General features: G+C 43.6%; 1 protein-coding gene across 4 annotated transcripts; it reads right to left on the minus strand.

The window, feature by feature from the left end:
• Window positions 1-15,496: 15,496 nt before the first annotated feature.
• Window positions 15,497-21,534, minus strand: LOC123364753 (coiled-coil domain-containing protein 201-like). 4 transcript variants are annotated; one of them, XM_045007133.1, is made up of 4 exons: window positions 21,426-21,534; window positions 19,918-19,969; window positions 18,534-19,122; window positions 15,500-15,927 (listed from the first exon to the last, which is right to left on the minus strand). In XM_045007133.1, the coding sequence occupies exons 3-4, from the start codon at window positions 19,101-19,103 to the stop codon at window positions 15,841-15,843; spliced, it is 657 nt and encodes a 218-aa protein (XP_044863068.1). In that variant the 5' UTR covers window positions 19,104-19,122; window positions 19,918-19,969; window positions 21,426-21,534; the 3' UTR covers window positions 15,500-15,840. The 4 variants fall into 4 exon arrangements, with proteins under 4 accessions (XP_044863071.1, XP_044863069.1, XP_044863068.1 ...); XM_045007132.1 differs by lacking the exon at window positions 21,426-21,534 and adding an exon at window positions 20,333-20,449; XM_045007136.1 differs by lacking the exon at window positions 19,918-19,969 and having other exon boundaries at window positions 15,497-15,927; window positions 21,426-21,500.
• Window positions 21,535-22,363: the final 829 nt, after the last annotated feature.

Below are 22,363 nucleotides of genomic sequence, written 5' to 3' on the forward strand. Positions count from 1 at the left end.
TAGCAACAGGTATATTTAAAAAAAAAAAACCTACCAAAACAAAACACTCCACTGCACATGCCTCTTCCCTTAGGGAGAAGATAAGGGAACAAACAACACATGACAGGTGTGTAGTCACATCTCGCAATGCACTACTGGAATGCACTCCAGGAGCTCAGTTCAAATACATCCCAAGGTTGGTAGTGACTGAAAGTTTTCTGCTAGCTGACTTAGATCCCTTAGTGCAGTGATACTTCGCAAGCAGCAAGTGGCTCTTTAATGCCTCTTCTGTGGCCCTTTGCAGCACATGCTATTAAAATATTGTGTGATTTATTTATTAACCAATCAGGATGCTTTAACTATGTTATTAACCAATTAAGTTATCAACTTGCACTAAGTTATTAATTTATTTGCTATGAGAATAATATACTAAGCATTTCCCCTGCCCATACTGTTTAATTATGAATATACAGTACTATAGTAAGGGAAACAGTTAATTCACACTGCTGTGGCTCTTGTAGGTAATATTGAAGGCTAATTTGGCTCCTGAGCAATTGAGGTCTGGGTATCACTGCCATAGTATGAAATGATTTTCTAGCCTCATGTGGCATTCCCGGTGAACACGTATGCAGATCATAAACAAATCATCACAACTAGCACAATTGTTAGCAGCCTAATAGAAACTAAGGCGACGGCTACACTATGTACCTCTTAGCCACACAGCCATGCCGCTAAAAGGTGAGCAGTATAGCCGCTCTTTGTCAGCAGGAGAAAGCTCTCCTGCCAGCAAAAAAATTCCACACCCAACGAGAGGCGGTAGCTTTGTTGGCAGAAGAGCTCTCCTGCTGACAAAGTGCTGTTCAAACCGGTGCTTTTCGTTGGTAAAACTTTTGTCATTTGGGGTGTGTGTTTTTTTAACACCTCTGAACGACAAACGTTTTACCGATGAAAGTCCAGTGTAGACAAAGCCTAAGCCACCCTCCAGGCCTGCCGACAGCAATTCCGAGCCCCAGGGCAGAACAGCCAATGGCTCCCCTAGAAAGGGATAGCTGAGGTTTACGACACATCCTATTGCTAACACATAAGAAGTTGTGGCATTGCTTGATCAAGTTAATTTTTTTTTCTAGTATTAAACAAATTGTGAGCCTAAATATAGGATGTAGACTTTGTTATTTTGAATTATATATTTAAATTAAATAAATACATTATGGAATGAAATTAATTAATATATACAACATTTAAAGACACACAAAGTAAGAAAATACCTGAAGTATCAAGTAGGCTAATTAAACACCTAATCGTGATCTATGCGTAATCTAAAGACAAGAGGGAAAAAACTGATATACGAGGTGTAACTGAATATGACCAACAAAGTTAAAATACACAATACAATAATTGCGCTGCTGGTGCTCTGGGACATCAACACCCAAAGCAACGAGGAGATGGCAGCCATGATGTGCCATATCTACTGGGAGATCTCCAAGGAGGTGGCCAGGGGTGAAGGCACAGGCTGGGGTGAATGCCTCATTCCCTGGCTGAGCGATGGAGGTGGCCCCTCATCTTGAGCTCCTGATAGCGGCTCCTCAGCCAGTGCTAGTGGCTGCAAAGCAGGGGCTAGCTTAAGCTGCCTCTTAGGGCAGCTCAGTTGGGTGGGTGAACTTTCTGGCTTGTGTTTGGCGAGGAGCTGCCTGCTTGGGAATGAAATCTGGTAGCACAGAGGGAGCTTGTTCCTCTTTAAAGTCTCCCTGTCCTCAGCCCTGCAGCCCATAGGCACCGACTTCCCTTCTACCCGGGGGGTGCTTGACTCCCCACTCCGCCCAGGTCCTGCCCCCATTCCACCCCTGCCCCAAGCCCCTGCCCCACCTCTTCCTGCCCCTGCCCCTGCTCCACTCCTGCCCCGCCCCCACTCCACCGCTTCCTCCAAGCCCCACCCCGTCCCACCTCTTCCCCACCTCTTTCCGCCCCCTCCCTCAAGCGCGCCCATCCCTGCTCCTCCCCCTCGTTCCCGTAGCCAATCTGCATGCCGCAAAACAGCTGTTCGTGGCGGGCGGCAGGAGCTGGGAGGGAGAGGGAGGAGTGATCAGCGGGGCCGCTGGCTCAGGAGAGGCACTGGGGAGCGGTGGGAGCTTGGCTGCCAGCGGGTGCTGAGTACCCACTAATTTTTCTCTGTGGGTGCTCCAGGGCTGGAGCACCCAGGGAGTCGGCACCTATGCCTCAGCCAGAGAGCCAGCACGGCAGGCACAGCGGCTTCCTAGCAGCCAGAGGAGGCGACAAGCTCTGCGGTTCCCCTGGCTGATGTTGCTGGTGCTCTGCCAGACTGCCAGCCCAGCAGGCAGCGCTCTGGCAAACTGTTCCTGTCACAATGAGGGGCGGCGCACACTACAGAGCAGCAGCAGGAAACCGGATTTCTTTTTTTTTTATTCTTAATTTTTATCCATCCGCCTGGGCCCTTTTAAATTGGTGGGCCCCTGGGCAATTAACCCTCTCCATCGGCGGGCCTGCCTCTCTTCCTAGGAGCACTGTTATCTGTCAGGACAGAAGCACATGGACTAGGTAGTATAGAGTACCTTGGCTGTTGCCACCTGGGTAGTAAATACTGAGTACATAGAAAGTGGCCTTGAGCCTCATGGACTGTCATTCCAAAGCCCTTTGCAAGTGCTGCCTTTTTTTTTTTTTTAAGTTTGAAATTCTATGCAGGTCAAACAAACATATTCATCCCTGAGTTATTTTCACAATTTAAACACAGTAGTGCTTTAAAAAACATACATTAAAGCATCTCCTTCAAATTATGGCTTTGAATAGTAACAGAAGGAGAATTGTTTAACTTAAAATAAAGTCAGAGTCTGTACTGTGGGCCAGATGCTGCCAATGTTGTGGAAGGCCCCCCGGTCCTCGCTGGGGGAAAGACATATAGAAACGATATGGGAAATCTAGACATCCTGGTGCATCATGAGGCAGTACAGTGCATCTCTCCATGGTGGCATAGGGAGGATAGGCTATAGAAGGAGTAGACCACCTATGGCACGCGTGCTGAAGGCGGCATGCGAGCTGATTTTCAGTGGCACTCACGCTGCCTGAGTCCTGGCCACCGGTCCGGGGGGGCTCTGCATTTTAATTTAATTTTAAATGAAGCTTCTTAAACATTTTAAAAACCTTGTTTACTTTACATACAACAGTAGTTTAGTTATATATTATAGACTTATAGAAAGAGCCCTTCTAAAAACACGAAACCTTAAATTAGCCTGAATAAATTAAGACTCGGCACACCACTGCTGAAAGGTTGCTGATCCTTGGGCTATAGGATGACTTGGGCATCTCCTTTGCTGCATTGATTTACTGTCCCATGTACAGTAGGGTGATTAGGAGCACAGGAACTGCCCTACCAAATCAGACCAGTGCTCTGCGTGATCTGATGTCCTGGCTCAGACTCTGGACAGCACTTAATGCTGTAAAAGAAGGTGCAAGAATCACTTTAATGGACAGCTTCCTGCCCATAGGAAAAGTTTCTTCCAAGCCCCATCAGTTCATAGTTAATTTATGCTGCTCTTCAGTGTGTCAGAATGACTTCTTGGAGACCTGAAGAAGAGCTCTGCGTAAGCTTGAAAGCTTGTCTCTGTCACCAACAGAAGCTGGTCCAAGAAACGTTATTACCTCACCCACCCCATCTAGCTTGTATGCACTGAATGTACGTGTGGATGGTCTCATTCACCATATAAAGCTGAGATTTTCAAAGGAGCCTAAGAGGTACATGACCTCAATGGGATTTGAGCATAGGGTGACCAGACAGAAAATGTGAAAAATCAGGATGGGGGTAGGGGGTAATAGGAACCGATATAAGAAAAAGACCCCAAAATTGGGACTGTCCCTATGAAATTGGGATATCTGGTCACCCTATTTGAGCACCTAACTCCCTCAGGCCCTTTTCTGAATGCCGCTAAAAGCTTTGTCTCAGTGATACCTTTTGGCAGTGAGTCCTACAGGCGGATTATGTGTTTGTTTCCTTACAGTTTTAAATGTGTCATCTTTCAATACCATTGACCATCATGTTCTTGTATTATGAGAAATGTTAACTAGGAGCGCAGGATTTATCTTCTCTACACGGTTTATTATATTGTGCTTTTCTGGTATATCCCCTCAGATCCATCTTCTTGTTAAACTAACCAGACCCCAATTTTCTCAGCCTCTTCTCTGACAGAAATCTACCTGTGCCTTTGATCACTTTTGTCACCTGTCTCTGGACACCTTCTAGTGCAGCCAAATCACTTTGTGAGATTGCAGAGATAGCAGCTACTATTACAACTCCAGGGCATAGGCAAGAGAGAAGTCCATTTCCTCTAGGTCCCATGGAGATCCTTTGAACAAAGCCCATTTATTCAGGCTGTGCATGGGGGACTAGAATTTTTGCATTATGTATTTTCAGATTCACAGTCTTCTAGCTCATTAGCTCAGTTTTATTAAAATCAGAATCTGGACCCTGAGCTTTGTCTAGTAGGTCAAAATTCATTATTCCTGTTTACCGTCTTAAGCTCTAACACCATGACACATTTGCATGGGGTAGGGAAGCACTCAGAATTGCAGGGGTTAACCCAATCTGTTCATATATCGAAATCACACTGGAGCCCAGTCTAAATGTCACACGAATATTTGCCTGCCCTCCCGTATAAATATTCTGAGCCATCAGGCACAGAGATCACATAGAGTTACTGGATAAAAAAAGAATCAATACTATTAATGTATAATGAAATGAAACAGAAGGCCAAGATTAGATTGTTGAGCTACTTCGCTAAAGATGAAAGCAGAATGCCCTCTTTTACAAACAGCTGTTTGACTCCTTTTTAGGGCCATCTTTTCAATGGTACTTAAGCACTTAATGATGAAGACAGGCATCTAGTAGGATTTTCAAAAGCAGATTCACAAAGGAGAGCCTTGCATGAATTACTTGAGTATTCATGGAGGTGGGGCTGAAATATGGGTCTCCCAGGTGAGTGCCCCTAACCACTAGACACTAGTGTCATTCTCACATTCTCTCTGGACCAATGACTATTGTAAGCATTGCATACAAATAGCAGTTAGACAGCTAAGTCCCTTTGTGTTTCTGCTGCTAGGTGCTAAATCTGGCCCCTAGTAACCAGCTAGTGGTGGTTTTATGCCCTGAAGTGTGAGTTTATAAAAACAAATGTTTTAAACCTATTTAACTGTAGATATTCTCATTCCATAATATAAATGTCTAACCCTTTTCTGAATCTTACAAATCCCTTAGCCTCAATGATATCTAGTGACACTGAGGTCCACACGTTAATTATGCACTGTACCAACAGTATTATATCAGTTTTAAAACTGACTTCTTTAAAAACGTCTTTCAATTTCATTGATTGTCTCCTTGTCCTTGTATTGTAAGACACAAGAGTGTCTGATTTATCTTTTTTCTAATCGTTCATTATTTTCTATACCTCTCTCATGTCCTCTTGAAACTAAGCAATCTCATTCTTTTCATTTTCACCTCACATTTTTTCTTTCTTCTGGGTTTTTTGTTTTTTTTTTGCCACCTCTCCCTGAATCACCTCTCATTCAGTGACATCTTTTTTAGCTATAGGGTGGCCAGAATTGGCCACGGTATTCCAGGTCAGGCCATACTCCTGATTTATCTAATGGCATCATAACATTTGTGGCATCATTTTTTTATTCCATCCTTTATGCAGCCTAACTTTTTCTTTGTTTTTTTGGATCATCCATGCGCATTCAGCTGAGGATTTCATTGAGCTTCATTAAGTGTCACTCAAGCCCCCCTCCCTCCCTTTTTTTTTTTGGACAGTCACAGTTAACATAGCTCCCAATCAGGTTTAGGAGTTCAACTTATTCCTCCTACTGTGCTTTACCTCCCATTTGGCACCAATGAAATCAACCGTCACCATATTGCCTATTTTTCTAGTTTTGTGAGACTCCTTTTTAAAGACAGTCAAACATTTGCTATGCACTAGTCTCCCTGCATAGGTATTTGTGAGGGACATTCTGTTTGACTTACTTGCCAATTTGATCATGCAGTCAATTGATCAATGATCTATTAGCTGGTAATTACACATCTAAGCCTACTTTATCTCTGTTTTGTACTTTTTCCTGGCAAAAGATGCATCAGTTTGAATGTTTAAATAAGTCTCAACCTTCATGTAAAGTGATCCTGAACTATTTTGTTTTCCTAGGGAATTTTGATAGCAATATTGCTCAATCCTTAGTTTATTTGTTCCCAACTTACTGTATCTGAACTCATGTGACTCCCCTTCCCCTTCCCTTCTCCAGGGAGTTGGGTCATCCTTTTTCAGGGGGATACACATTCAAGGTCATGTGCAAGTTCTTTTCTGCTTTTGCAGCTGCCATGTTTTTCTTGCATCAGTTAGATGTCCCAAGGCAGCAACCAGTGGATAAGTGGCACATAAGCAATTTAAAGAGACAGAACTGCAAGAAAGTGACCAGACATAAGCAAAGACCTTGTAGAAGAGGAGCTGGAAGAAGGAGAGAGCCAGGACAGGGTAGGAGGCGAGGACGGGGAATAGGGAGAGACGAAAAGATAGTGGCAGTTAAAGAAAGTATGAAGAGAGAGAAGAGACGGGGTGCTTCTGAGAGTAATCAAAAACGTTTTTTCTGTTGAGACTGATTTTAGGTCACTCAGCTACTTTATTGGACTGAACAGAGGAAGAACCCAATTTGCTGCTTGCATAAATAGGCACAACTCTATTGACTTCAGTGGATTTGCAGCTGTGTAGGGGGTGAATTTGGGTTACTCTCTTGTCTTTCTTTCAGTCAGTTAGCCTTGTAGCTCTGTGACGGTCAGTGGGTGGGATTTTGAAAAACAGCTCCTCAAAGGTATTTAGGTTCCTATCTGGTGCTGTAGGCACCTAAGTCCTCCATTTAGGTGTCACTGACATTTTCAAAACGATTGCTCAGCTGCTGCCAAACACCATAGGTGCCAAAGTCCCAAAGGCAGCTAATTTCCACTGGTCGGCATTCACAAAGCCACAAAACACTGATGCTGCCCAACAGCTAATGAGCATCTCTGAGCTGTCACTCAAGCCAACGCCTTAGAGGCCCTGAAGTGGAATTCTCCAAGGAGGTAGAGGAATGCCTGTGTGCCAGCAGGACCCAATCCCCTCAGAGGCAAATTCAGAGTATGCCTAAGACCTGATAGCTGTCAAACGCCACATTAGGAGGGCTGGATGCAGGCCACCAATAGGCTGTAGGGGGCAGCACAGGTCTTGTACAAACGATGCACACGGGCACAGGGAAACATAAGGTGAGTATGAGAGCGGTATGGAGCAGGAGACAGAGACACGGTTTTGGCTGCTCGGACAAGGGCTGTCTAAGCAGCTGACCTGGCTTAGGTGCCTAACTCCATAAGAGGGTTTATGGCTGAGAATCCTAAGTGGAAGAAGGCCCCAGTCTCTGGCCCATCAGCCAAGCATATCAGGTCTAAGCCCTTCTCCCTATCCTTCTTCTCAGCATTTAATACTGATTAGCTTAGGTCACACCCGTTCAGCTTGCTGGCTTCTGTGAATCCTTTTTTAGGCATCTAACTCTCCCCATGTGTTGTATGAGGTGCCTGGGCCATTCACTCAGGGCTGTGCATTCCATTATGCTGCAGAGTGTCTAAAAGTTAGGATTTGAATGGCTGAGCCTCAGTCCCCTTTGTTGAGCTGGTCCCTAGTCACTTTTGAAAATGTTACCCTATAGCTTCAGTTTTATCAGCTTCTTCTCTTATATGGGAGACTACAAGAGCTGGCCAACATTTTTCATGTTTCAAGATTTTGATCACATTTTGCAATATCATAATAAATAAAAATAAAAACACAGGGAATAATGTTGAGGCGCTTTTTCCCCCCCTCCAATTTTTCCCTCCCTTTTTCAACCAGCTTTTCAGCGTACAGATATTCCTGAGGTGAGAGAGAGTCTCCAAGCATTGTGAGAAACTGAATACCAGGAAAAAGAACAGGAGTACTTGTGGCACCTTAGGGCTGGTCCACACTAAGAAGCGGGGTCAAACTAGGGTACGCAAATTCAGCTACGTGAATAGCGTAGCTGAATTCGAAGTACCCTAGTTCGAACTACTCACCCATCCAGACGCCGCGGAATCGAAGTCCGCGGCTCCAAGGTCGACTCCGCCACCGCCTTTTGCAGTGGTGGAGTACCGGAGTTCGAACTATCGCTTCCGGAGTTCGAACTATCGCGTCCAGATTAGACGCGATAGTTCGAACTCTGAGAAGTCGAACTCACCGCGTCGACCCGGCTCGTAAGTGTAGACTAGTCCTTAGAGACTAACAAATTTATTTCAGCATGAGCTTTCGTGAGCTACAGCTCACTTCTTCGGATGCATAGAATGGACAGAATATCTCCTGTCTGTGTGTTCCATTCTATGCATCCGAAGAAGTGAGCTGTAGCTCACGAAAGCTCATGCTGAAATAAATTTGTTAGTCTCTAAGGTGCCACAAGTACTCCTGTTCTTTTTGCAGATACAGACTAACACAGCTGCTACTCTGAAATCTGAATACCAAGAGGGAGTTTAGACTGAGGTGTTGTCTTCACTAGGAAAAAAGGTGGAATTTTATCACGTTATCTCACATGGTAAAATCCAGCATGGACACGGCTGCTGCAGTTTTTAACGTGTGCTAACAGGTTGAGATAAACACTCGTAAGCCACCCCAAACATGGCAGCTCCCAGGGGATCTGTGGGCAGTCAGTGCCATCCAAGTGGAAGCCCTGTATGCTCAGAGCAGTCTTTCTGCTCATGTCGCAGCACTGGTGCTGACACAGCTTGCATGCAGCCATGCTACCAGGGTCCCCCTCTGGCCAGGATTTGCAAGATGCAAGGCAACATCTTCATTAAATTTAATACAGCCTGGGCCTGTGTGAATACCTTTGGAGGAGGTGGAGGTAGCATTGTGCATCTCTCTGTTACCACCCTCAGTCTGTCCCTTTCTTCCCTGGCACTCCCTGACTCCACCCCATTTCTTCGACATGGACCCTTTAGAGGATTTATGGAGGAAGGCAGAGACGGGGGTGCCATGAGGCACATGAACCCCACTTATGCATGGAATGGCTCGTCCATGTATGGATTTCAGGGGGCATGATCTGGTTCTATGGTCTTGTGTAACTGTACATACCGGAACACAGTTTAGTAATACTGTAACAGTACCACACTGTGCTGCTGGTAATTTGCTACAGAGTATTTTTTCATTTTGTTTTTATTGGCTATGAAATTGTACTGTGACTTCAGAGGAAATAATCAATTACCATTAAGTTTTTTTTCAAATAGCCATTAATGCATTAAGTGAATCATTAAAGAGAGAAGCTAGACAATATGAAAAATTATGAAATTAGAAAATATGGCAAATTATTTCTTTACTATGAAGCTATTTCAAAAAATATATTTTAACCTGTCTCTTTAAAATTATCTCTATATAATAGTGTGCTAGATTTGCACCCAACAGGAGTACTACTAGTTCTTGCACCTCTGATGTGAGTGGCAATTTTGCCATTGCCTTCAGTGGAAGCAATATCAGTGTCCTATGCTTAAACTGAAGTCAATCTATGGCATTTGTTTTCAAGTAACCCACTTCTATAGAGTCTTTGTGGTATTTTGCACTTCTCCATCCAACATCCTGCTTAGTCACCATCAGCAGGTAGATTGTGCAACAAATGAACTGAAAAACAACGTTTGGGTCAAGGTCACCATTTAACTTCTAAAGGAAAAAATATTGTAATGAGGGGGAACCCTCCAAGGGAAGGTTGTTCTGAACTTCAGAAAAACACATCCCTTGTCACGTTTGAAAGGCAGCCGGATAGCATGATGCAAGAACTTGTTCAAACTCTTGTTTTCACTTGAATCCTACAAAAGGAACTTTTCAGACTCCCGTGCAAAGAGATGAGGACCAAGGTCTAACGTTCAAAGGTGTTTACGGGAGATAGCCCCTTCCTCCCACTTATTGACTTTAGGCCCCTTTGGAAATGCCATCCCAAATTTTCAAACCTGGTTGTCTAAAGTTAGGCCCCTAAATCTACATTTAGGCACCCAACTAAAGAAGCCTTGTACTGAAAGGTGCTGGGCACCAACAGCTTCCATTGACTTCAGTTGGATTTGTGGGTGCTTAGCTGTGCTGACAAGCAGGCTTTTTGTTATGCAGTAGGCACTGCCACAACGCAAATAAATAATAATAATGATACACAAAAATAAACTTTTTCACAATGTGTAAAGCAAGTAGCAGAACAAATCAGCAATTCACCTTTGTCGCCACTAGAGGATGAAAATTATAACATTGAAATGATGTGTTGCTAGTTCCTATGGCTACTCTGGACCTGCATGCTACAGAGGAGAAACAAGTAAAAGAGCTGGTATTTAGCTCAAATCATAAATCTCTGTAACCAAAATAAATGTTGGGTTGTTTTTCCTTGGATATTGTACTCAAATATACAGTTGTTGAATAATAAATTAGTCAGCACATAGCCTTTTCTTTTAAAATAGTTGAACTGATGACACTGAAATGGCTCTTCTCAGCTCTTTGGGCAGTGGCTGTTAATGACTATATGGCCATACACTGCCTAGCACAATGGGGGTCTTGACCCTGTTGAGATCTCCTCCTGCTATCTCCACATAGATCATAATTAACAATAATACTGTTATCACGCGTCGTTACCTGTCAGGGTCTCAAACTTTGCTGAAATTCAATTTTCTTTGATGAGCCTTTTAAGTGAGAGACTAAAAGGGGTGATAATTGAGTGTGACTTTTTTCTAATCCACAGAGACCTGAATTACGGCAAGGAAATGCTTTAATTGTTTCCATTCATCATTTCACAGTCATAATTCAGATAATTTAGACTATCTAATTGTATTTAAAATAAGAAAAAAAAACATGGATAAATCAAATGCTTTTTCTCACATGAAGAAGAAAATGAAAGTGACACGCAACATTTTGGAAAGGACAAGTACAAAGGGTTAGTTCTTTCTGTCTACTGCAGTTTCTGGAAGAATACAGACTGTGAATGAAATTCAGCCCTCACTAACACTTGTGCAATCTGCTTCCCCCACTGAGGAAATCCCAGTGGAGTTCATTAGAATCTTACAGCTGGTCTCTATAGTTGTTTGCTGATCTCTCTTGATTTCTACTAAATGTTACTTACCACTTTCTATCATGGTACCGCCTAGAGGCCCACTCTGAAACTGAGGCTCCAGTGTACAAGGGGCTGTATATACACATAATGTGAGAGTCCTTACCCAAAAGAGCTTCCAGCATACATAGATAAATGAGAGAGATCAAAGTATTATTATCCCCATTTTACAGCTGGGAATTTACAAAGAGAGAGGTTACATGACTTGGCTAGGCTCACACAAAGTCTGCGGTAGCGCCAACAACTGAACCCAAGTCTCCACCATCACATACCAGAACTTTAGCCACAAGACAACCTTAGTCTCAGTGGTTAGATCCACAAGATAACTTAGGCTCCTAAATCTAACATTTCAGCACCACTGTGAACCTCAAACTCCACACCCAACTGCTGCCTAACCTTGGAGGCACTTGAAGGCCCTGGGTGTCTACATTTTCTGCCAGTAATGTCCCCTAGGTACATATGTCCTCATGCTACTGAGCTGCTCAGCCTCTTAGCAGGATTCTCAGACTGGGCAATCCCTGCTTATCTCACCTGTGTGGCCTCATCTGGTAGGTATGCTCTGCTCACATGTAGCAGATTGGGCCCTGCACAAAAGAAAGCCAGGGGTGAGAAGGTCAGAAATCTAGGGTGCATGTGTCCTATTATGCCCAATGGACCAGAGATTGTTGGAAAGCCCAATAGACCTTTGAATTGGTGGAAAGCCAGGTTCAAATCCCCCCCTCCTGATCTGGAGCAGGAACTTGAAGCTGATTTTCCCACCTGCAAGAGGAATGCACTAATCACTCTGCCATAGAGTCACTCTCTTATTTTTTGCTCTCTGGGCCAATGAACATGTGTTTATTTACTACAAAGTGGAACAGCTTCACCAGGAGAGATTGAGTGAGAGCCCTCACACAATAGCTTGGTGGCCAGAGCACTCTCCTGGGAGCTGGGAGACTTTGGTTCAGGTCCCTGCTCCAAATCAGGAAGAATAGGGGATTTGAAAACAGATCTTCTGCATTCTAGGAGGGTGCCTTAACTATAAGGACAGTGGCTCTACCTCTAAGGAGTGGTGAGGAAGGCTGACTGGTCTGAGGCACCTAACTCCAGGAGAGGACTCATGACTGCGATCCCTGAGTGAAGGGAGGTGCCTCCCTTTGCTTAGTGTTAGACACCTATCTAAATCCTGACCCATCCCTTTCCTCAACATTTCCCACAGGCAGCTCCCCACTCAGTTGCTGGCCTCCCTTTCTTAGGCAACTAATTCTCCCTATGCAATTCATAGGGAGCTTGGGCACCTAACTTGGGCTGCAAATTCCACTGGGCAGCCGGGTGCCTAGGAGTTAGGCACTGCGACATCTAATTCCTGTTTGTGGATCTAGCCCCAGGAGACTAGAAGATCCATTGTTGTGATCCAAACCCTAACTGCCAATGGGAATAGGACCAGACAGCCCTTCCCACTATTAAAGATTAATTAGGAAGCTCTTGCTATTGGTTCCTGGAATGAAACTCTCCAGGACAAGCATTAGATCGAGCTCAGTGGAGTGTCTTCTCTGGAGTACCCGCTCCTCGGCAGTGTGACAGAGGCTAGGTGTGGTGGCCATCAGGTCATGATCCAAGGCATATTCATTTGGTTTAGTATGTAGCTAATTTTCTGGTGCTTGTTTGGCCATGCTACTTTAGCTGTTGATCTGGCCTCCCCAGGTTTCCACTTGCAAAAAGGGAATCCCTCCCTGGCAGAAGTAGAATCAAGGCTACTCCTGGGAGAAATTAGGGGTAGCTGCATAGTCCTCAGGCCCCAGCAATCCCCTTGGAATCATAGGCAACTGGGCAGCTGCAGTCATAGGCACCGACTCCATGGGTGCTCCACGGAAGGTGGGTGCTTAGCACTCACTGGCAGCCCCCCGTCAGCATCTTCCCCTGCCTCCCAGCACCTCCCGGGGCCCTGCCAGTCAGCACCTCCCTCTCAGCGTCTCCCACCCACTGCAATCAGCTGGTCCACGGCATGCAGGAGGCGCTGGAGGGGAGCAGTGAGGGTGGGGTGCACCTGGAGGAGGGGGTGGAATGGAGCAGTAAGAGGCAGGGAGTGGGGGCCTTGGAGGAAGGGGTAGAGTGGGGGCAGGGTCTGGGACGGAGCCAGAGGGGAACCCCCCCCCCCGACCCCCAGCATATTAGAGAGTCGGCACCTAAGGCTGCAGTAATTTGTGCCAAAGACAAAATTAGGGGCAGGCAGCTAAAACGATGGTATAAACGCCCCTATTCCTGGGCTCAGTACAAATTGGTCTGATCACTGCAAGATCAATTCCAGCCTCCTTGTGCATATGTGTTAGGATACAGTCATTAATTACAAGGTCACATGTTATTCTTTTTCCATAGGACCCATCTTGTCTCTTCCTCGCTCCTAGCTCCTTGTCTCAGTCATATTTTCCTCACCTAGCCAGACCCACTCCTCAGGGCTCTCATCCCAGTCTTCCTGTCCATCACATCCTAGTCTCTTGCCTTCAGACTCCCAGTCCCACTATCCTTGCCCAGCCATTACCAGTTCCCTCTCTCAACTCCTGCTCCTTCACCTCTGCATCCTTGCCCAGGCAGTCCCAATTCCCCAATTTCATCTCCTTATCCAATCTCTCTCTTCTTCACCCTCGCCTCCTGCCCCACCCTTCCCCATGCCCATTGGCTCCCACTCCCAATCTTCCTCCTGGGGCAGGGACTCCTTGTCCAGTCTGAGCGTCTGCACACACCCCTTCCTAGCTCTCTTGTCCAAGTCTCTTCATTCACTCAGTCCCAGTTCTCCCACTTGAAGACCTTGGCTCCTCATCTGATCTATCTTAACCCCTCTCTCCCTTGTTCTCCATCCCAGTCACCTTCCCAACCAGTTCAAATCTCTCCACCCACTCCTGATCTGCTCTCAGTTTCACCCACCCCTACTGGCTTCCTTTCCAGCTCCCAGATTCTGCCCCACTCCCCCACCACCGTCACAGGATACTTGTCCGTGTGGGGCATACACTAAGACACCAGTCCAGCTCCTTTGTGCTGCCTGGGACCAACGAGGGGGTGGGGGTGGGAGGGAGAGAGTTCATTGGGAGCACAGGAGAGACAGGCTTCCTGCTCTCAGTTCCACTTCTGTGACCTGGATGTGGCACAGCCTGCAGTCACCCAGAGCTGCAACTGCAGGGAAAGCGCTGCTTAGCCCCAGGTTGGACCATGCCCAGTGCAGACAGAATTTACCCGCTAAAATGTAAGAAATTGCCACTGAGCATGTGCGAGCTGCCATTTTGCAAATACTTATAACTTGGCTGAATTTGGCTGAATTTTCACAGGAACAGTGAGATGCACATTACCCTCCCCCCTCCCGTCAAATCTCTACTCTAACACGAGGGCACTAGAACTTTTCCAAGAAAGACTTTAACATAGGGAAAATAGCAAAGTTTGCCCTAGCTTTGTTTTTGGAAATGGGTGATCCATTTTGGCTGAAACTTCCAAAAATATCCTGCCTGAGATAAACATACTACCTGTAAAATTTCAAACCAAACAGTTACAATTTGGCAAAGTTATAAGCAACTGAAAACAGGGTCTTATAATGGGACTGTCAGGCAACCTTAGTAATGTGTAGTTCTACCAGCCTCACCCCTAATAATTCCATTATAAACTGTTGGTTGGACCCAGAGGGGTATTAGGTGGTTTATAATGGCGTTATATTCTCTACATTATGTAGTGGCCTATTATTAACATAGTCAATGTCTGCAGTGAATTAAACAGACATTTCAGTGATGTCTTTCAAACCAGGTTGATTTTTTTCAGGGTACAGTAGTTCCAGTGGGCACCCATTACAGCAGGAAGTGCTTGGGGCAGGTGGCAACACAGGAAGAGTCAGTCAGTCATACGTGGTGCATTTAGCAGTGTATCAAGGGCTAGAGCAAGTTCAGTTTGAGTCAACTGTTCAAAACAAACTATAATTAATTAGTAATCTCCAGAGGCTGTCCGCCCTCCTTTGTGCCTCTCACTATTTCCTCATATCCCCAGCCAACAGCAAGAACGTTCCTGATTGCATCAGCACTGATTACTCTAGAGATGAAGAAATTTCTTCTCTGGCTAATAAGTTTATATTGCCAGCAGCCTGGTGAAGCAGTTACTCGTGTTATTTAAGCGATATCCAAAGTCCTAGAAGATTTAGGCTATGTCTACGCCACAAATCACTTTGGTCTAATTTACGTCACTCAGGGGTGTGAATAATCTACACCCCTGAGCGACATAAATTATACCGACCTAACCACTGGCAGTGCTATGTTGGCAGGAGAGGCAGGAATTATTAAGCTGAGGGGAGAGCTCTCTCCCGTCAGCTTAGAGCATCTTCACCAGCAGCCCTACAGTGATGTAGCTGCGCTGCTGTAGTATAGATATAGCCTTAGATATTACATGAAGAAATGTGGGCCCTCACAAGATGAAGTATAACCCTGGGGGCGGGGAGCAGTTTTCCACCCCCGGTGCCTGCTCTTAAGATGGTGTCAGTGGCATGGGTTCTGCTGAGGATCTGCCCCCTTGGCATCGGGCCTCTTAATGCTCTGGAGGTTCCTTATTTAAAATATTTGCTACAGGGTTTGCCGTCCTTCCCTCCCCGCTACCTGTTTGCCACACAGTTACAGCAGACCCAATAGCCGAATCTATAGTTTAATGGAACCACTTTTTCCAGTTGTACAGCATGCAGCAATACTCATTTGGGAATTCACTACATCAAACTTCTTCAATTGTCAGCTCATGTCTAGTCGCCTCTTCGATATTTTTAAGTTGACGTAATTCCCATTCTCGCTGTTGTGCTTCCTATTTTAAAGAGAAATATGTTTAGCTTAGCAAACTGTTCTGTACAACCAACGGGACAGGACTTTTTTCTGCAATTAAACAAACCAAACATCTACTCTATTTAGCCTGATTCTTCTTCCACACTACTTACACAGCAGTTTTACTGCACTAATGGTAATAGTTACTATGGAGTCACACTGGCATAACACCTATCAGATGTTGATGCCGAGTCTGGGCAAATCGAGAGCCTGATCCAAAGCCCATGGAAGTTAATAGAAGGACTCTACTTTGTGACAGCCAGTAGACTAAATTGCAGGAGGTGGAGTCAGTACTTAGTGGAAAACCTGGAGAAAGAAATGCATCTTACATAGGCTTTGTCTACACACATTTCCCTAACATTCAAACTAGGTCTAAGGTTTAACTAAACCAGATATTGAAACAAATAAATAATGAAAGGTTCCAGTTACTGGATCCTTTCCTACATTAGTGCTGACATCCGGTTTAAAACCAGTTTGAATTGCTGGGAGAGTTTCCACCTGTGAAGACAAAGGCTATGGGTGTTCTAAAAATGAGCAGATTTGACATGTTTTCATTAGAAGAAAATCCCAGAGATGAGGGCCTAACTTTAAGCAGTGACCTGCAGTAGCTTCATTCACGGTCTCCAGCGTTCTAGTAGGAGTTAAATCTTTTTGTGTTGTTTTGTTTTGTTCCATTGTTATTTTGGCTTGTTTATAGTTTGATCTTGAAGCATGATAAATGTAATTCTTTGCAAACTCAATTCATGCAGCCTCCAACCAAGAATCTGTTTCTTCGTTCTGCATATTTACCAGTTTATCTCCAAAACGTAATCATTAAACATGTTCCCAGAAGAGGTTTATAGAAGACAAATAGTCATTGCAAAATAGAGGCAAAAATATTAATTAATCCACCAAATGTGAGCAAACTTTGCATTAGAACTGTGTGGAAGTTTTCCATCAGAAAATGCTTACGTTATTGAAATAGTAACATATAGATTTTGATTAAGCCTGATGTAACCGAGGCTAGTTTCCGACAGAAACCTGCCTGGTTTCCTGACAAGTTATCCACCTGTCTACTTCCCCAGCTCCTTGGCAGCTGTGGTTTCCAGGAAGCCTATTTTGTTTTGTTGTTTCCTAAACAAAATATTGTAGAATTTCACTTCAGCAAGAAATTGAAGGGTGGGGGAGGAAATTTGTTCCAAATCAGGATGAAAAGCAAAAACCAGAGAAATTCAGGTTTCCAATGAGCAATACTTAGCATTAATCACTATTAAAAGGACACACATAAATGCAACACACGTACAGCCCTCCTAAAGATTAGAGCTGGTGAAAAAATGGGATGAAGGTTGTTTGAAATTTTGTAACACTCCCCTTGATCAAATTAAAAAGGGCCAGGGTTTTGAAGTATCTGGACCAGGTCTATAACTGAACAAAACATTGGATGTGCAAAAACACCACCACCCCCTCCCTCACTACAAACAAGAAAACCGTCTTCCCCCCAAAAAAACTTGCAAAAATATCCCCCACCTGCTGAATTTCAATTTTTCTCTACAAGCTTTACTAAAGATGTTTCTATGGAAAGCTCAATTATAAGGGAGGCTATTGTGTATGTGCATCATAGCCCCTTTCTGGATGAAATCTGAACTGCTTAAATGCATGTAGTGAATAAGGCTACCATGTAGCCATGGATATTTTTAGTAAAAGTCATGGACAGGTCACAGGCAATAAATAAAAATTCACAGCCCATGACCTTTACTATAAATACCCCTGACTACATCTTAACTGGGGGCAGGGCACTGCTGCTCTGCGGAGCCTCTGGAGATCCGCTGCTCAGGCGGTCCCCAGGGCCAGCCACTGCTCAGGCAGTCCCTGAGGCCAGCCACACTGGCTGCTGCAGAAGTTATGGAGGTAGCAGAAAGTCATGGAATCCATGACTTCTACACCCTCCATGACACAGACATGGGCCATTTAGCAGTAACAATCAATGGAGATTCTCCCTTAATTCAAGAGGTAGTGCTTGTTATGGGAGAACGTGGGTTCTGTTATTTAACTATTTTTTCCTTTGTGTATTGTCTTCACAAAGATTGAGAGAGTCTCAAATGTATTCGTTATTTGAAATTAATTACTAATTTCGGCAAGCAAATAATTCTTGGGCTGCAGATTGTTCTATTAAAATGGAATATACATTTTGGAGTTCAAGCTAGTTAATTAGCTTGTTATATATTTGACAGTACATTACACAAGTCAAAGTTGATGCTGTATTTAAATATGGCATTTAAGAGAGTAACACAGGTTATCCAGCCAGGGAACTGAAACAGTACCACATGACTTATGTAACTAACCGTCAATTATTTCATAAATTGAGTTATACATTCAAAATATTATTTGAAATTTGCTGTTGGCAGATATCTGAGTATATAGGCTACACATTTACTTTGTGAGTATTCATGCTAGTAGAGTTCAAGCAAAGAATTTAAATTACACAGCTTTTATCAGCAGATTTAAGACTATCCTGAACAGTCACTGAAAAGATTTGGAGTCACCCACCAAATATTGATAGAATGTTACGCAACTTAATCACCTCAGAAAATGTATGAAAATTGTATTTACCAATATTTTTTTTTCAAATTTCCTTTTTCTTCTTTTTCTTTCTGTGGGATTTTTTATCCCAGGAATTTCAGTAACCAGCCATGCTAATACACTTTTAGAAGTTACTTTGGCTGCCTTCTTAGATGGTTCAGCAGGGACTTCAACTGCTGCACTTATTATAGGGGGAACCATTGTCTTGAAGCTTGGCTCTTCACTGGATTCCTCTGAAGCCAACACTGTTGAAAGTCTTCTTCTAGGAACTGCAGCCCAAGAGCTGAGGCTCATTTCTTCACTTGAATCCTCTGGGTCCAATACTGTGGAAAGCTTTCTTGGAAAAGTGACTTGAGAAATGAGCTTGTCAAGGTGCATTAGTTGTTCTTGGGATGATGCTTGTTTCTGGAAGGATGATTTTGGCATTGGAGACCCATAGACTCTCTTACTTATGTTTTGTTCTCTGATAGATTGATTCGTCATATCCACCAGAGATAACATACTTTGGGAGAACATTGAATCCACCGGAGTGCTATGTTTCACTGCTGCCTTTTTCAAAGATCTTTTGACATTCAAGAAAGAATCTTCTTCCTCGGACATCTTCTAATTCGGTTATGTTCTTCAATGCAAAACAAAACAAACAAACAAACAAACAAGTCTTTGAAGGACTATGGAATCTATTACCATGTGTAACATGATAGCACACTATTAGGGCAATTTCATTGTAAAACTCTATCATGTATATTCTCTGCCACAAGTTGTGCATTTGTTTATTTGTTTTTTTAAGGGGTAGGGGAGGATGGCAGTTTAAGTCACCCAAGTGTTTAAAAAAATAAAACCAAGTGCTTTTATTTGTGCTCAGAAGTTACATGGAGTTACTCCTTTTTAAGGACTAATGCACTGGAAATGTTTGAAGAAATGTCATTTTTAAGTAAGAGGAAGGAGCACAACTGATATATGCAGTTTTCTTTCTTTTAAAAAATAAGAGAAGGAGGAACTCTCAGGTGTGGAGCTTTACACTAGGACCTTCATTTATTTAAAGATATTTCAGGATACCTGAAACATTCATTAAAATAATGGCAGTTGGGATACTCAGGTTCCTCCTAGGTCAGTACAGAGAGCTAATAATCCACTTAGGTCACAAAATTTCAGTGGTAGGGGATAACTGCTGCATTCCAAGTCAATCAGTGTAGTGTAACCAATTATAGAAGTGAAATTTCACTATAAAAAGGGAGAAACCCCAAGAAATTAACAGTCTGAGAATATTCCACTGTACTCTGAGCAAGAGCTGGAAATCACTAGCAACACTCCCCTTGATTTCAGTGGGACAGGATCAGACCATATGCTGCATTCAGCTATGCACAAATTGACTATAAAGTCAATGTATTTGAAAATAATTCCTTCTTTTACTTACCTGTCAGGCCCTAATGTCAGGATCCTGCAAGATCTGAAGACAACACAAACACCTAAAGAAGAGGCAGAAAAGCAGCTTTGATCTCTGCTTTAGATGTTCTGGCCAGATCCTGTAGTAGGAATCTACCCAGGCACAATCATGTACAATATATGGGCCTTAATAATGCCACAAATGCTTGCAGAGGAAACTTTGACTTTTTAAGAGAAACCTTTGACTTTTTAAGAGAAAAATCTGTCACCTTAAGGTTTTGGTTTTTTTTGAAGGTCATGCAAGTATTGGGTCAGTGTTCTTATACATTTTGTATTTTATAAAACAGTTCTTTTATAAAATTTGTAGTGTTAACTATTTAAATGGCTGTTTAAACTAAACCAATTAATGTCTACACTCCAAACAAAATAGAGCAACAAGATCTTACAACAGCAAAACAAGCAGTTCTTCTACTGAAGAAGTGAGGTCTGATTCTCTTCTGCCTGCCACCCTTTGCACCTGTGCCAAATACTATCATTTGTGTTTAGTAGAGTTTTACACCCATCTTGCACAGGTGTTAAGCAACACAGGATGAGAAGCCCTAGAGAATCAGGAACATTAACACTTTAAAAACCATTAAAACATCCTTTCAATGATATTTCTCATCAGGACTACTTTCATCCAGGTGTATCTTTTTCAAAGAAAATTAGTTTCTGCTGCATTGTAATAGAAGTTATAGATTAGAGGAGCTGCTTTTTCTTTCCCTATGAAAGGTGTCTGTTGCCACAGATTTTCCTTTAATTAAATCATGACTTTGAAAGAAAATAATATTTGTTTCTATAGAAGCCCAGTTCAGGTAGTTACAGAGCTAGTAGTATTAAGTGGAATTCTTTTTAATTAGTAAAACTTAGGGGTAACAAGCAGCTAATTTTAAAAGCCTTCCTTAATAAGCACTTTAATTAAAGAAATAAAATAATCACAAGCATTGGTTAAAGCTTAACTATATTAAATTGAACATTAGTTCTCTTCTAAAGTTGGAGTTCTGTTTTAGACTTCATTTCCAACAGAAGTGTCGGATGAGGCTAGCCATAAAGTATGATAAGTCTTTTGCTATAGTCAGATGGATTCCCTCCCTCCAGGTCACTCATTTTAACAGATAAACAGAAGATAAAAGAGAAACCAACCCAAAACAACACATACTGGAACATTAGGGTCTCTAGGGTGAGGACCATTCCATAGCTTTTAATTGTTTTGGCAATGATGAAGCCAGCTAGACAAATTCCATCTAGACAAATTCTGACTGGAAATAAGATGTAAACATTTTTACAGTGAGAGTAATTAACCATTGGAACAATTTACCAAGGTTCATAGCAGATTATCCGTCACTGATCATTTTTAAATGAAGACTGGATGTTTTTTCAAAAAGACCTGCAACAGGAATTATTTTGGGGAAGTTCCATGGCCTGTGTTATACTGGAGGTCACACTAAAGGATTGCAGTGGTCCCCTTCTGGCCTTGAAATCTCCGAAACAAAGTCTTACCAGTCCTACTGGACCTACTCAACACAAGTAGACTTCTTTGGCATCACTCTCCTGGTTCCAAGTCAGATGTTTTAGGTTTCACCTACATTTGAGCTCTTGTAGCCCAAAGAGCTTCCCAGAATCCTTTGTTGTAGTGGGGGATGGTAATTAATCCTCTAAATTCTCCTAATCACAAACTTGGCACCTCTAATCTGCTCCAAATTTCAAAGAGAAGAAAAAGCAAAAACAAAATGAGGCTCATCACAGGGACCTGGGGTTAGAATCTCTCTAGAGTTTGCAGGCTAAGGACATGTTCAGTTGTGGAAATGGCAAATCTTTGTCTTGAAACAAATGCCCCCCAAAATATCAGTTCCTGGATGAGAAATGTGCAGAACTGAAATGATAGAGTCTACATAGAGCGCCCAATTTAGCTTTCAGTGCCTATTAGAAATTTATTAAGGCTCCGATTTTGTCACGGAGGTCATGGAAGTAACAATCTGTAAGTTCCAGAGACTTCCGTGACTTCGGCCAGGGTGGTCAAGAGCTGCAGAGTCCCCCCACTGATGGTGATGGGCCCCCCCCGAGCTCCCAACCACCACTGGCGTCAGGGGGCTCCGCAGCTCCCAGCCACCATGGGTAGCAGGGGCCTCCAGAGTTCCGGGCAGCTGTGGGTGGTGGAGGTACCCCGCTGCAGCTGGGTCCTGCAGGTGGCGGGGGTACCCTCCAGCTCTTAGCCACCGCGGGCGGCGGGGGGGACCCCAGAGCTCCCAGTTGCCATGGGTAATGGAGGACCCTGAAGCTCTGAGACACCACAGGAAGTGGGAGCCCCCGGAGCGCCGAGTGGGGCTCCTGCATCTGCCTAACCGCCGAGGAGGGTGTGGACACCCAGCAGCTCCCCATGGATATTTTTAGTAAAAGTCAGGGACAGGTCATGTGCTTCCATTAATTTTTCTTTATTG

This window comes from Mauremys mutica, chromosome 2, assembly GCF_020497125.1.
Source record: "Mauremys mutica isolate MM-2020 ecotype Southern chromosome 2, ASM2049712v1, whole genome shotgun sequence".
In the NCBI taxonomy this organism is placed as follows: domain Eukaryota; kingdom Metazoa; phylum Chordata; order Testudines; family Geoemydidae; genus Mauremys; species Mauremys mutica.